This window comes from Mobula hypostoma, chromosome 2 (assembly GCF_963921235.1).
Source record: "Mobula hypostoma chromosome 2, sMobHyp1.1, whole genome shotgun sequence".
In the NCBI taxonomy this organism is placed as follows: Eukaryota; Metazoa; Chordata; class Chondrichthyes; order Myliobatiformes; family Myliobatidae; genus Mobula; species Mobula hypostoma.
Genome location: NC_086098.1, coordinates 229,268,810 through 229,283,366, shown reverse-complemented (window position 1 = coordinate 229,283,366; position 14,557 = coordinate 229,268,810). Strand labels below are relative to the sequence as shown.

The 14,557-nt window shown below is 45.6% G+C and overlaps 1 protein-coding gene across 1 annotated transcript in view; it reads right to left on the bottom strand.

The window, feature by feature from the left end:
* LOC134342921 (tumor necrosis factor receptor superfamily member 5-like) overlaps window positions 1–14,557 on the bottom strand; it is a 99,116-nt gene that overhangs the window by 35,625 nt on the left and 48,934 nt on the right. Inside the window, exon 3 of the mRNA XM_063041623.1 lies at window positions 5,243–5,368. Within this exon, the coding sequence (XP_062897693.1) occupies window positions 5,243–5,368 (126 nt within the window). The remainder of the gene's footprint in view (window positions 1–5,242; window positions 5,369–14,557) is intronic.

Below are 14,557 nucleotides of genomic sequence, written 5' to 3'. Positions count from 1 at the left end.
TCCTGTTGTTTGCGTGTTTTCTGTTATCACTGCCTGAACAATGGATTCCAGTGTCTTCCCATGACCTAATCATTGTCCGGGCTAGAGTTAATACTAACCCCACCCCAACTCCCGCTCAATATTCACATTGATTCCCTGTAGTAAGAAAACAGACTCTCCTAAAATCCTTACTGACCCACATCAGAAACAGAGAGTAATGTGAGTACTCACAACTCCAATCCATCCCATTTCCAGTCAGGCTAATGGTTAATTTTCACAACAGGATTGGTCACAGGGCAAGGAGGTGAGCGGGGTTCGAATCACAGAATCTCAGCATACATCAACAAATTCAAACCGCAGAAATCAAAATGGTTTCACTTTTTATTTACTATACCTTGTTTTTTCACATCAGGCATTACTGATTGGTAAAGTAACATGTTTATTAAAACTTTCTGTGCTTTGCTCTGTGATATGTCAAGAACATTTAAATGGGAATCAAAATGAGACAAGACAAATCTTTAAAACTTTAGCATGAGGAGTTACTTAGATTGAGTATTTGAGGGTGAAAGAGGTGGTCAAGGTTACAATGAAAATCTTCTGATAAAAGGTGCTAAAAAAACACTTCAATTCATTTTGCACCTTTCACATAAAGCACACAGGTTACCAAGGCACACAATGCCATGGGACAATGCTGGTAAATGGGATTAGCACAGATGGGCAATTGATGATTGATATAGGCAATGTGTGCTGAAGGGTGTATGACTCTATGATAAACTCAGGAGATACCCTCTTGCCTTATAGTCAATAAATTGAATCACTACTACTGCAGGAAGTGCCTGCAAGCCTGCGGGAAGTACTTAGAAACAGCAGATAATATTTTAAAGTGACAATGCAGCAACCAGGACCCTCATGGCAGCATCTCAATACAGCCAGGTGACAATGGCCCCATAATTTACAACAGCAATGTTGACTGAGGAGTGATTATTCATCAGGATGCTAGGAATACTACTCTGATCTCCTTCCCTCTGTTGAGATGGTTTCCTAACATTTGAGAAGGAAGACAGATGCCCTTGAACACCCCGCCACCCGCAATGTAACCCAAGTTGCCTCACCGCACCCCCTCTGCATTGTAACGGAGTGACTGACTGGATTACAAGTTAACATCTATGATCCCACCACCTTCATAACTCAGTCATTGAGCTGAGCCACAACACATCACATACAAGATGGAGACAAAGAGGGCATTAGGGCAAGTCAAATCGATCAGACCAGGTGGATAACAAAGCCAGTCAGACATTCCAACAAGCAAAATGGAGGATCTTCCCAGCAGCCAACTATTTTAATTCCAATCCCAATTCCCATTCTGACATGTTGGTCAATGGCCTTGTCTACTGCCACGATGAGGCCACTCTCAAATTGGAGGGTTTAAAATAATTTGCAAGGGGGATGGGACCCAGAGCGATAGAGCAGTGAAAAAAGTGCATGGAGTAAAGCCAGATCTAGCATATGGAGAGGCTTTGACGAAAGAGAAGTAGAATAAACAGTGTAAAGACAGTAAGGTAGAAGGGCTGAAATGTGTGTACCTCAATGCAAGAAGCATCAGGAACAAAGGTGATGAACTGAGAGCTTGGATACATACATGGAATTATGATGTAGTGGCCATTACAGAGACTTGGCTAGCACCAGGGCAGGAATGGATTCTCAATATTCCTCGATTTCAGTGCTTTAAAAGGGATAGAGAGGGCGGGAAGAGGGGAGGAGGGATGGCATTACTGGTCAGGGATACTATTACAGCTACAGAAAGGGTGGGTAATGTAGGAGGATTCTCTTTTGAGTCAGTATGGGTGGAAGTCAGGAACAGGAAGGGAGCAGTTACTCTACTGGGGGTATTCTATAGGCCCCCTCGTAGCAGCAGAAATACAGAGGAGCAGATTGGGAGGCAGATTTTGGAAAGGTGCAAAAATAACAGGGTTGTTATCATGGGTGACTTTAACTTCCCTAATATTGATTGGCACCTGATTAGTTCCAAGGGTTTAGATGGGGCAGAGTTTGTTAAGTGGGTCCAGGACGGACTCCTGTCACAGTATGTGGACAGGCCAACTAGGGGGAATGCCATACTAGATCTAGTACTAGGTAATGAACTGGGTCAAGTCACAGATCTCTCAGTGGGTGAGCATCTGGGGGACAGTGACCACCACTCCCTGGCCTTTAGCATTATCATGGAAAAGGATAGAATCAGAGAGGACAGGAAAATTTATAATTGGGAAAGGGCAAATTATGATGCTTGTGGGTGTGGGTGAAACTTGTGGTTGTGAATTGGGATGATGTTTTTGCAGGGAAATGTACTATGGACATGTGGTCAATGTTTAGAGATCTCTTGCAGGATCTTAGGGATAAATTTGTCCGGGTGAGATAAAGAATGGTAGGGTGAAGGAACCATGGGTGACAAGTGAAGTGGAAAATCTAGTCTGGTGGAAGAAGGCAGCATACATGAGGTTTAGGAAGCAAGGATCAGATAGGTCTATTGAGGAATATAGGGAAGCAAGAAAGGAGCTTAAGAAGGGGCTGAGAAGAGCAAGAAGGGGGCATGAGAAGGCCTTGGCGAGTAGGGTAAAGGAAAACCCCAAGGCATTCTTCAATTATGTGAAGAAAAAAAGGATGACAGGAGTGAAGGTAGGACTGATTAGAGATAAAGGTGGGAAGATGTGCATGGAGGCTGTGGAAGTGAGCAAGGTCCTCAATGCATACTTCTCTTCGGTATTCACCAATGAGAGGGAACTTGATGATGGTGAGGACAATACGAGTGAGGTTGATGTTCTGGAGCATAAGGGAGAGGAGGTGTTGGAGTTGTTAAAATACATTAGGACGGATAAGTCCGCGGGGCCTGACGGAATATTCCCCAGGCTGCTCCACGAGGCGAGGGAAGAGATTGCTGAGCCTCTGGCTAGGATCTTTATGTCCTCGTTGTCCACGGGAATGGTACCGGAGGATTGGAGGGAGGCGAATGTTGTCCCCTTGTTCAAAAAAGGTAGTAGGGATAGTCCGGGTAATTATAGACCAGTCAGCCTTACATCTGTGATGGGAAAGCTGTTAGAAAATATTCTTAGAGATAGGATCTCTGGGCATTTAGAGAATCATGGTCTGATCAGGGACAGTCAGCATGGCTTTGTGAAGGGTAGATCGTGTCTAACATGCCTGATAGAGTTCCTTGAGGAGGTGACCAGGCATATAGATGAGGGTAGTGCAGTGGATGTGATCTATATGGATTTTAGTAAGTCATAGTCATACTTTATTGATCCCGGGGGAAATTGGTTTTCGTTACAGTTGCACCATAAATAATAAATAGTAATAAAACCATAAATAGTTAAATAGTAATATGTAAATTATGCCAGGAAATTATGAAATAAGTCCAGGACCAGCCTATTGGCTCAGGGTGTCTGACCCTCCACGGGAGGAGTTGTAAAGTTTGATGGCCACAGGCAGGAATGACTTCCTATGGCGCTCTGTGTTGCATCTCAGTGGAATGAGTCTCTGGCTGAATGTACTCCTGTGCCCACCCAGTACATTATGTAGTGGATGGGAGACATTGTCCAAGATGGCATTTGACAAGGTTCTACATGGTAGGCTTATTCAGAAAGTCAGAAGGCATGGGATCCAGGGAAGGTTTGGCCAGGTGGATTCAGAATTGGCTTGCCTGCAGAAGGCAGAGGGTCGTGGTGGAGGGAGTACATTCAGATTGGAGGATTGCGACTAGTGGTGTCCCACAAGGATCTGTTCTGGGACCGCTACTTTTCATGATTTTTATTAACGACCTGGATGTTGGGGTAGAAGGGTGGGTAGGCAAGTTTGCAGATGACACAAAGGTTGGTGGTGTTGTAGATAGTGCAGAGGATTGTCAAAGATTGCAGAGAGACATCGATAGGATGCAGAAGTGGGCTGCGAAGTGGCAGATGGAGTTCAACCCGGAGAAGTGTGAGGTGGTACACTTTGGAAGGACAAACTCCAAGGCAGAGTACAAAGTAAATGGCAGGATACTTGATAGTGTGGAGGAGCAGAGGGATCTGGGGGTACATGTCCACAGATCCCTGAGAGTTGCCTCACAGGTGGATGGGGTAGTTAAGAAAGCTTATGGGGTGTTAGCTTTCATAAGTCAAGGGATAGAGTTTAAGAGTCGCGATGTAATGATGCAGCTCTATAAAACTCTGGTTAGGCCACACTTGGAGTACTGTGTCCAGTTCTGGTCACCTCACTATAGGAAGGATGTGGAAGCATTGGAAAGGGTACAGAGGAAATTTACCAGAATGCTGCCTAGTTTAGAGAGTATGCATTATGATCAGAGATTAAAGGAGCTAGGGCTTTACTCTTTGGAGAGAAGGAGGATGAGAGGAGACATGATAGAGGTGTACAAGATAATAAGAGGAATAGATAGAGTGGATAGCCAGCGCCTCTTCCCCAGGGCACCACTGCTCAATACAAGAGGACATGGCTTTAAGGTAAGGGGTGGGAAGTTCAAGGGGGATATTAGAGGAAGGTTTTTTATTCAGAGAATGGTTGGTGCGTGGAATGCACTGCCTGAGTCAGTGGTGGAGGCAGATACACTAGTGAAGTTTAACAGACTACTAGACAGGTACATGGAGGAATTTAAGGTGGGGGCTTATATGGGAGGCAGGGTTTGAGGGTCGGCACAACCTTGTGGGCCGAAGGGCCTGTACTGTGCTGTACTATTCTATGAATACCTCATATCCGCTGCTCCCTCTTCCTGCTTCTCTCTTCTTCTATTCCCCATTCTGGCTCCCCTCTTACCCTTTCTCTTCTCACCTGCCTATCACCTATTACCTCCCTCTGGTGCTTCCCCTTCTTCCCTTCCTCCCATGGTCCACTCTCCTCTTATTAATTCTTCTTCAGTGCTTTGACCTTTGCAACCTATCACCTCCCAACTTCACACTTCATTTCCCCTTCCCCACCCACCTGCCTTCCCCCTCACCTATCATCTTCTAGCTTGGACTCATTCCCCTCCCCCCCCACCTTCCCATTCCGGTTCCTTCTGCCCTTTCTTTCCAGTCCTCATGAAGGGACTCGGCCCGAAACATTGACTCTTTATTCCTTTCCACTGGTGCTGCCTGGCCTGCTGAGTTCCTCCAGCATTTTGTGGGTGGTGTTGCTCGGATTTCCAGCACCTGCAGATTTTCCAATGTTTGCCAATGACAGGGATGGAAAATTATTATTAAACGCAAAGTGACTAATAAAGGTAAAAGACGCTTACCAGGATCACAAGACGAGTGCTTCTTGCAGGAACTGTTCTTGTTCCACTGCTGCTGGTAGGTGCCGTTTCCACAAGGATGACAATCTGGGTATACCGTTGTGTTACACTCACTTCTCATGTACGAGCCTGGAAAAAAATATAAACCCCTCTTAGCGCTTCCCAAATTACATCAGAACATAGAAGCCTCATAACCTTACAAGAGTGAGGGAAGGGTTATACTGCTGCAGGAATCAAAAGAATGTTAAAGTGAGTATCTCACAAAATGGAAGTATTGGGTTTGCCATTAACCTTCACCCATTGACCTGTCTGTGCTACCTACTTTTTCAATGACAGGTGCATGCGGCCAGTGCACACCAGGCTTTTGACTGTTTGTATTCATTGGAATGAAACCCAGTTTAATGATAGCCAGCACAATTTAAAACCAGCCTTCACCTGTTAAAGGGGAGATGCACTGGGACTGCCTGAAATTCTGGAAATTGCCCTGACCCTAGGCACTTCAAGCTCTGCAAAACCTCACTGGTAGACGTCCCCACCCCCAAAAGGAAGTACAGCCAGTTTGAGTGTAAGCTTCTCGGCCTTTAGTTGACTGTCCGCCATTTTCGTTTTCTTCTAGAGAGCCACCACTTCACAGCGTTAGTTGATCACAAACCCCTCATGCACGCAATGGCCAAAATATCAGACGGTCTGCACGACAGCAACGCCACCTGGCCTACGTATCCGAGTTTACCACTGATATACAATGTATCAAGGGGAAAAAAAATAATGCCATGGGTGATTGCCTCTCACGGCCAGCCGTTGAGGCCGTACACATAGGGGCTGACTCTGTCAGCCTGGTATCCAACCACGTTACTGACACAGAGGTTCAGTCTTACTGAACAGCAGTCACAGGACTGCAGTCGGCTGACATCAACTTCAGGGTAGCTGGGGTTTCTCTCCTGTGCGACGTCTCAACCAGTTGCCTTCGCCCCATTGTGCCTGCAAACTGGAGATGGATTGCTTTCGATTCCATGTATGGTTTCTTGCATCTAGGCCAGAGGGCCTCACAGAAACTGGTTGCACCAAAGTTTGTTTGGCATGGCCTCAGAAAGGGCTGCATGATTGGACAGCAGCCTTGTGTGGCGTGGCAGCAAGGCAAAAATTAACCGCCATATTCAGGTGTTAATGGCACCTATTGAGGTCCCTGAATGACAGTTTGACCATGTCAATGTGGACCTTGTTGATCCTCTTCCCCTGTTGTGGTTTCACGGACCTCCTTACCATGGTGGACCGTATCACCAGGTGGCCAGAGGTCATCCCTCTAGCATTGGGGACAGCCACAGATGTGGCTTTGGCATTCATCTGCACCCTGGTTGCTGAGTTTAGCACCCCATCTGATATTTCCTTTGACCGTGGTACCCAATTCACATCAGACCTCTCGGCTGCGATGTCCCAGACTCTCAGCATTAGGCTTCATGGGGTATCACCTGCAGTTGAATGGCCTATTTGAGCAGTTTTACTGATCCTTAAAGGCCGCTCTGAGGGCTTCCCTGACCGATGAGTGTTGGCATGATCGTCTCCCATGGGTCCTGCTGGGGCTCAGAACAGCTCCAAAAGAGAACCCACAGTCTTCTGTGGCAGAGTTGGTATATGGGCAGCCATTATGAGTGCCAGGTGATTTCCTTCCTGATGCCACAACCGCCTGGTCAACTTCTCACAGCTTTCCACCCTCCTGGGTAAATTCAATTCCTTTTCATCTATTCCTACCTCCTATAGCATACATGGATTCCTGTCAACCTGAGTGGGGTGGGGGGGGGGGACCATCGACTCAGACCATGAGAGAGGCCTGCATCAGGCATTTTCATGCCTGACGAGGTGCAGATTGGAAGTCTGTGTCGGGCGCCACTCCTCACACAGACACTAGAGCAATGTGTGGTTAAGTGCCTTGCTCAAGGACACAAACACGCTGCCACAGCTGAGGCTCGAACTAGCGACCTTCAGATCACTAGATGAACACCTGTTGACCTGAAGTCTGCCTCATTTGCTTTCATCTGCCATGATGCACACCAATATCCCCTTAGGTCCCCTTACGATGGCCCGTTCTGCATTTTGGAATGGAGAGAAAAGACTTTTATGATAGATAAGAGGGATAAACCTGAATGTATTCCAGTAGATCATTTTAAATTGGCCCAACAAGATTTGGAGTATTCCACTGCCATGCCGTGATCATGAATAAGCGTGTCAACGCACCTCTGGAACACAGGACCCAAGCTGGGCAGCTTCTCCAAGCTCCAGACAGGTTCATCATGCCGGTTTTAGTGAATTCTGGGTGTGGGGGGGAGCTTGTGTAGGATAATATAATTGCGAGAAATGTACATAATTCACAACCAGCAACATTGCATTGGGGTTTCACTTTAAGAGGCTGGCCTGACGTGATGACATTGTCATGGTGATGGTGCAATCCGGGGTATATTACGATCGAGGAACGTGTTGGCAGACTGGATATTGAACTTTTTACTGTTGGACTTAGGCCACATTCCACCGTGATACAACACTTGGCGGCATGGGAGGTCGTTCCTGCCTGTGGCCATCAAACGTGCAGCTCCTCCCGTGGAGGGTCAGTTCCTGCCTGTGGCCATCAAACGTGCAGCTCCTCCCATGGAGGGTCATAAACCCTGAGCCAATAGACTGGTCCTGGACTTATTTTCCATCTGGCATAGTTTTGCATTTTGTTGTTTGATTGTTGAGGTTTTTTGTATTGCTATATTTACGCTTTATTCTTGGTTGGTGCGGCTGTAACAAAACCAAATTTCCCTCGGGATTAATTACATATATCTATCTACCTATCTAACTCCCTCATCATTGTGGTAACCATTGTACCTCACACCACAAATATGTTGTGGAAATTGGGATCTGTATTGGAACAAAATTTGCAAAAGTGGTCTCAAACACTGTTGACTACAAACTTATTTATGTGGGCAAAAACCAACAATTATATAAAGGCATTTTCTTTGCCAGAAACAATTACTGGAACGTCACATAATCATATATGTAAAAAAAGGTGTAAATTTTGTGGCAGTATCAGTCACAAACATCAAATCAGTTCATCAGTCTACTAAAGTGTTGGATTGGTCAGGATATGGGGAACTCTGCTCTTTGATATGTACCATGGGACCACTAGCCCACTAAACAGCAATGTCTCAGTTTAACATCCTGCCCAATTCAGCGAGGGGTGGCACTGTAGTATAGCGGTTAGCACAATTGTTTTACTACATCAACTGTAAGATAGGGTTCGATTCCCATAGCTGTCAGTAAGGAGTTTATATGCTCTCCCGGTGACTGTGGGTTCCTCCGGGTGCTCCGGTTTCCTCCCACCTTCCAAAGACGTACGATTAGGGTCAGTGAGTTGTTGGCATGCTATGTTCATGCTGGAAGTATGGCAACACCTGCAGGCTGCCCAGCACAATCCTCTCTAATTTGATTTATTACAAATAGCGCATTTCACTGTATGTTTCGGTGACAAATAAAGCCCTTTATCTCTTCATCTTTAACACAGAACGACAGAGCACAGTATGGACCCTCAGCCCTTGATGTTGTGCCAACCTATTAACCTACTCCACAACCAGCCTAACCTTCCCTCCTACTCAGCCCATGACCCTCCTTTTTAGCCATGTGCCCACCTAAAGGTCTCTTCAATGCCCCAAATGTAGACACCTCAGAATAAGCCATTGCCACCCTGGATAAAAAGCACTGGCCGTCCACTCCTGAAACATTATACACCTCTATCGAGCCTTCTTAGTTTTCACTGCACGGTCAGTGTTCAGGACATGGAGCGGGATTTGAACCCATAACCAAGTAGCAGTCAATTATTCTGACATAATAACGGCTGATTGCTTGCATCAATCTTCGAGAGTACTCAATTTATCATTCATCTAAAGGTTTACTTTACTGAAAAGTCAATTCTTGAAACTTCTGTACTTACACTTACTTAGTACAATATAGCAGGCAATTTGGCACTTTGGGTGCACACCAGCCCATGCAAAAGAATCCCATCAGCCTATTCCCCTTTCCTATGCCCCTGCAACTTTTTCTTTCTCGAACTGGACCATTCACTTTCCTTTGATTCTTTTGCCTGTAACATACAGGAGGGGGAAGTAGCCAATTAACCAACCAGCACATTGTGCAGAAAGGATAGAACATACAATAGTACAGCACAGTACAGGCCCTTCGGCCCACAATATTGTGCCGACCCTCAAACCCTGCCTCCCATATAAGCCCCCACCTTAGATTCCTCCATATACCTGTCTAGTAGTCTCTTAAACTTCACTAGTGTATCTGCCTCCACCACTGACTCAGGCAGTGCATTCCACGCACCAACCGCTCTCTGAGTAAAAAACCTTCCTCTAATATCCCCCTTGAACTTCCCACCCCTTACCTTAAAGCCATGTCCTCTTGTATTGAGCAGTGGTGCCCTGGGGAAGAGGCGCTGTCTGTCCACTCTATCTATTCCTCTTATTATCTTGTACACCTCTATCATGTCTCCTCTCATCCTCCTTCTCTCCAAAGAGTAAAGCCCTAGCTCCCTTAATCTCTGATCATAATGCATACTCTCTAAACCAGGCAGCATCCTGGTAAATCTCCTCTGTATCCTTTCCAATGCTTCCACATCCTTCCTATAGTGAGGTGACCAGAACTGGACACAATACTCCAAGTATGGCCCAACCAGAGTTTTATAGAGCTGCATCATTACATCGCGACTCTTAAACTCTATCCCTAGACTTATGAAAGCTAACACCCCATAAGCTTTCTTAACTACCCTATCCACCTGTGAGGCAACTTTCAGGGATCTGTGGACATGTACCCCGAGATCCCTCTGCTCCTCCACACTACCAAGTATCCTGCCATTTACTTTGTACTCTGCCTTGGAGTTTGTCCTTCCAAAGTGTACCACCTCACACTTCTCCGGGTTGAACTCCATCTGCCACTTCTCAGCCCACTTCTGCATCCTATCAATGTCTCTCTGCAATCTTTGACAATCCTCTGCACTATCTACAACACCACCAATCTTTGTGTCGTCTGCAAACTTGCCAACCCACTCTTTTACCCCCACACCCAGGTCGTTAATAAAAATCACGAAAAGTAGAGGTCCCAGAACAGATCCTTGTGGGACACCACTAGTCACAATCCTCCAATCTGAAAGTACTCCCTCCACCACCAACCTCTGCCTTCTGCAGGCAAGCCAATTCTGAATCCACCTGGCCAAACTTCCCTGGATCCCATGCCTTCTAACTTTCTGAATAAACCTACCGTGTGGAACCTTGTCAAATGCCTTATTAAAATCCATATAGATCACATCCACTGCACTACCCTCATCTATATGCCTGGTCACCTCCTCAAAGAACTCTATCAGGCTTGTTAGACACGATCTGCCCTTCACAAAGCCATGCTGACTGTCCCTGATCAGACCATGATTCTCTAAATGCCTATAGATCCTATCTCTAAGAATCTTTTCCAACAGCTTTCCCACCACAGACGTAAGGCTCACTGGTCTATAATTACCCGGACTATCCCTACTACCTTTTTTGAACAAGGGAACAACATTCGCCTCCCTCCAATCCTCCGGTACCATTCCCGTGGACAACGAGGACATAAAGATCCTAGCCAGAGGCTCAGCAATCTCTTCTCTCGCCTCGTGGAGCAGCCTGGGGAATACTCCGTCAGGCCCTGGGGACTTATCTGTCCTAATGTATTTTAACAACTCCAACACCTCCTCTCCCTTAATATCAGCATGCTCCAGAACATCAACCTCACTCATATTGTCCTCACCATCATCAAGTTCCCTCTCATTGGTGAATACCGAAGAGAAGTATTCATTGAGGACCTCGCTCACTTCCACAGCCTCCATGCACATCTTCCCACCTTTATCTCTAATCGGTCCTACCTTCACTCCTGTCATCCTTTTTTTCTTCACATAATTGAAGAATGCCTTGGGGTTTTCCTTTACCCTACTCGCCAAGGCCTTCTCATGCCACTTTCTTGCTCTTCTCAGCCCCTTCTTAAGCTCCTTTCTTGCTTCCCTATATTCCTCAATAGACCCATCTGATCCTTGCTTCCTAAACCTCATGTATACTGCCTTCGTCCTCCTGACTAGATTTTCCACCTCACTTGTCACCCATGGTTCCTTCACCCTACCATCTTTATCTTCCTCACCGGGACAAATTTATCCCTTACATCCCGCAAGAGATCTCTAAACATCGACCACATGTCCATAGTACATTTCCCTGCAAAAACATCATCGCAATTCACACCCGCAAGTTCTAGACTTATAGCTCCATAATTTGCCTTTCCCCAATTAAAAATTTTCCTGTCCTCTTTGATTCTATCCTTTTCCATGATAATTATAAAGGCCAGGGAGCAGTGGTCACTGTCCCCCAGATGCTCACCCACTGAGAGATCTGTGACCTGACCCAGTTCATTACCTACTACTAGATCTAGTATGGCATTCCCCCTGGTCGGTCTGTCCACATACTGTGACAGGAATCCATCCTGGACACACTTAACAAATTCTGCCCCATCTAAACCCTTGGAACTAATCAAGTGCCAATCAATATTAGGGATTCACAAGGCGTTATCTTCAGAGGCTGAGGGGTGACCCTATAGGGATGTACAAAATCATGAGGAGCACAGAGAAGGCAAATAACCACAATCTTATCCTCAGCGTAGGAGAGTCCAAAACTGAAGGCATATGGTTGAGGTGAGAGTAGGAAACAATTAAAGGGACCCAAGGAGCAATTTTTTCCACACAGAGGGTGCTGGCTATATGTAACAAGTGGTAGGGATGGCAATAATTACAACACTTTAAAGAGCAGTTACATGGCAGGAAAGACTTGAAGCGAAATGGGCCAAACAGGGTCAAATGTGACTGCTTGGGATCATGCTATAGAAGAAAGATTCAAGATTGCTTGTTGCCATCCTTCAGTACGAGTGGAAAGGAGAATAAAATGGTTGTTACTCCGATCTGATATATCATAATAGAACGCAAAGCATAAAAGCACAATGAACATAAAAGCAATCCTATAAAACAATGTACATGTAACTGTTGAATGTAACTGTTTATACATAAGATTTCTTACATACATGGACTGATGGTATGTACATAAAGTGACACTAGGTGCAGCAGTATCTGTACATGAGGCGACTGACAGGAAATGATAAGTGACAAAGTGACTTTTGGTAAGAGGAACCCTTTTAATGTGCCTCTAATTTCAATCTCAGGTGAGGTTTTGGCTGAAGAAATTGAAATCTCTGGGAAGCTCAACATGGTGATTAATTGCCTCAAAAATCCATTTGGTCACATGTGACTGTGGACACACAGCCACGTTATTAGGATTGATCTGTTGTTTCTCTGCAAATGAAGTACTGAAACACAACTTATAAATTGGGCAGGTTCTGAATGTTCCTCCTCATTGAAGCAGCTTGAGAAAAATTAATGCATTATCAAATGGAGTCAACAAACTCACAACATGCTCATTGTATTCAGTACACAGGAAAGAGCACAGATCAGTGCTTTCGAACTTTAAACATGCACAAAACGCTGAGGGAACTCAGGGAACTCAGGGAGATCTATGGAAAAGAGTAAAGAGCCGATGTTTTGGGCCGAGACCCTTCATCAGGATGGAATTTCCAGCAGCTGCAGATTTTCTCTTGCCTTTGGAACTTCATTGGAGTCTCCAGTGCAGTGTATGCCATAGCTTGTCAATATCTGAGTACCTTGTCAGTTCCTATTCTGAAATTTAATCATAGAAACATAGAAACATAGAAAATAGGTGCAGGAGTAGGCCATTCGGCCCTTCGAGCCTGCACCGCCATTTATTATGATCATGGCTGATCATCCAACTCAGAACCCAGCCTTCCCTCCATACCCCCTGACCCCTGTAGCCACAAGGGCCATATCTAACTTCCTTTTAAACATAGCTAATGAACTGGCCTCAACAGTTTGCTGTGGCAGAGAATTCCACAGATTCACCACTCTCTGTGTGAAGAAGTTTTTCCTAACCTCGGTCCTAAAAGGCTTCCCCTCTATCCTCAAACTGTGACCCCTCGTTCTAGACCTCCCCAACATCGGGAACAATCTTCCTGCATCTAGCCTGTCCAATCCCTTTAGGATCTTATACGTTTCAATCAGATCCCCCCTCAATCTTCTAAATTCCAACGAGTACAAGCCCAGTTCATCCAGTCTTTCTTCATATGAAAGACCTGCCATCCCAGGAATCAATCTGGTGAACCTTCTTTGTACTCCCTCTATGGCAAAGATGTCTTTCCTCAGATTAGGGGACCAAAACTGCACACAATACTCCAGGTGTGGTCTCACCAAGGCCTTGTACAACTGCAGTAGTACCTCCCTGCTCCTGTACTCGAATCCTCTCGCTATAAATGCCAGCATACCGTTCGCCTTTTTCACCGCCTGCTGTACCTGCATGCCCACTTTCAATGACTGGTGTATAATGACACCCAGGTCTCGTTGCACCTCCCCTTTTCCTAATCGGCCACCATTCAGATAATAATCTGTTTTCCTATTTTTGCCACCAAAGTGGATAACTTCACATTTATCCACATTAAATTGCATCTGCCATGAGTTTGCCCACTCACCCAACCTATCCAAGTCACCCTGCATCCTCTTAGCATCCTCCTCACTGCTAACACTGCCACCCAGCTTCGTGTCATCCGCAAACTTGGAGATGCTGCATTTAATTCCCTCATCCAAGTCATTAATATATATTGTAAACAACTGGGGTCCCAGCACTGAGCCTTGCGGTACCCCACTAGTCACCGCCTGCCATTCTGAAAAGGTCCCGTTTATTCCCACTCTTTGCTTCCTGTCTGCTAACCAATTCTCCACCCACACCAATACCTTACCCCCAATACCGTGTGCTTTAAGTTTGCACACTAATCTCCTATGTGGGACCTTGTCAAAAGCCTTTTGAAAATCCAAATATACCACATCCACTGGTTCTCCCCTATCCACTCTACTAGTTACATCCTCAAAAAATTCTATGAGATTCGTCAGACATGATTTTCCTTTCACAAATCCATGCTGACTTTGTCCGATCATTTCACCGCTTTCCAAATGTGCTGTTATCACATCCTTGATAACTGACTCCAGCAGTTTCCCCACCACCGACGTTAGGCTAACCGGCCTATAATTCCCCGGTTTCTCTCTCCCTCCTTTTTTAAAAAGTGGGGTTACATTAGCCACCCTCCAATCCTCAGGAACTAGTCCAGAATCTAACGAGTTTTGAAAAATTATCACTAATGCATCCACTATTTCTTGGGCCACTT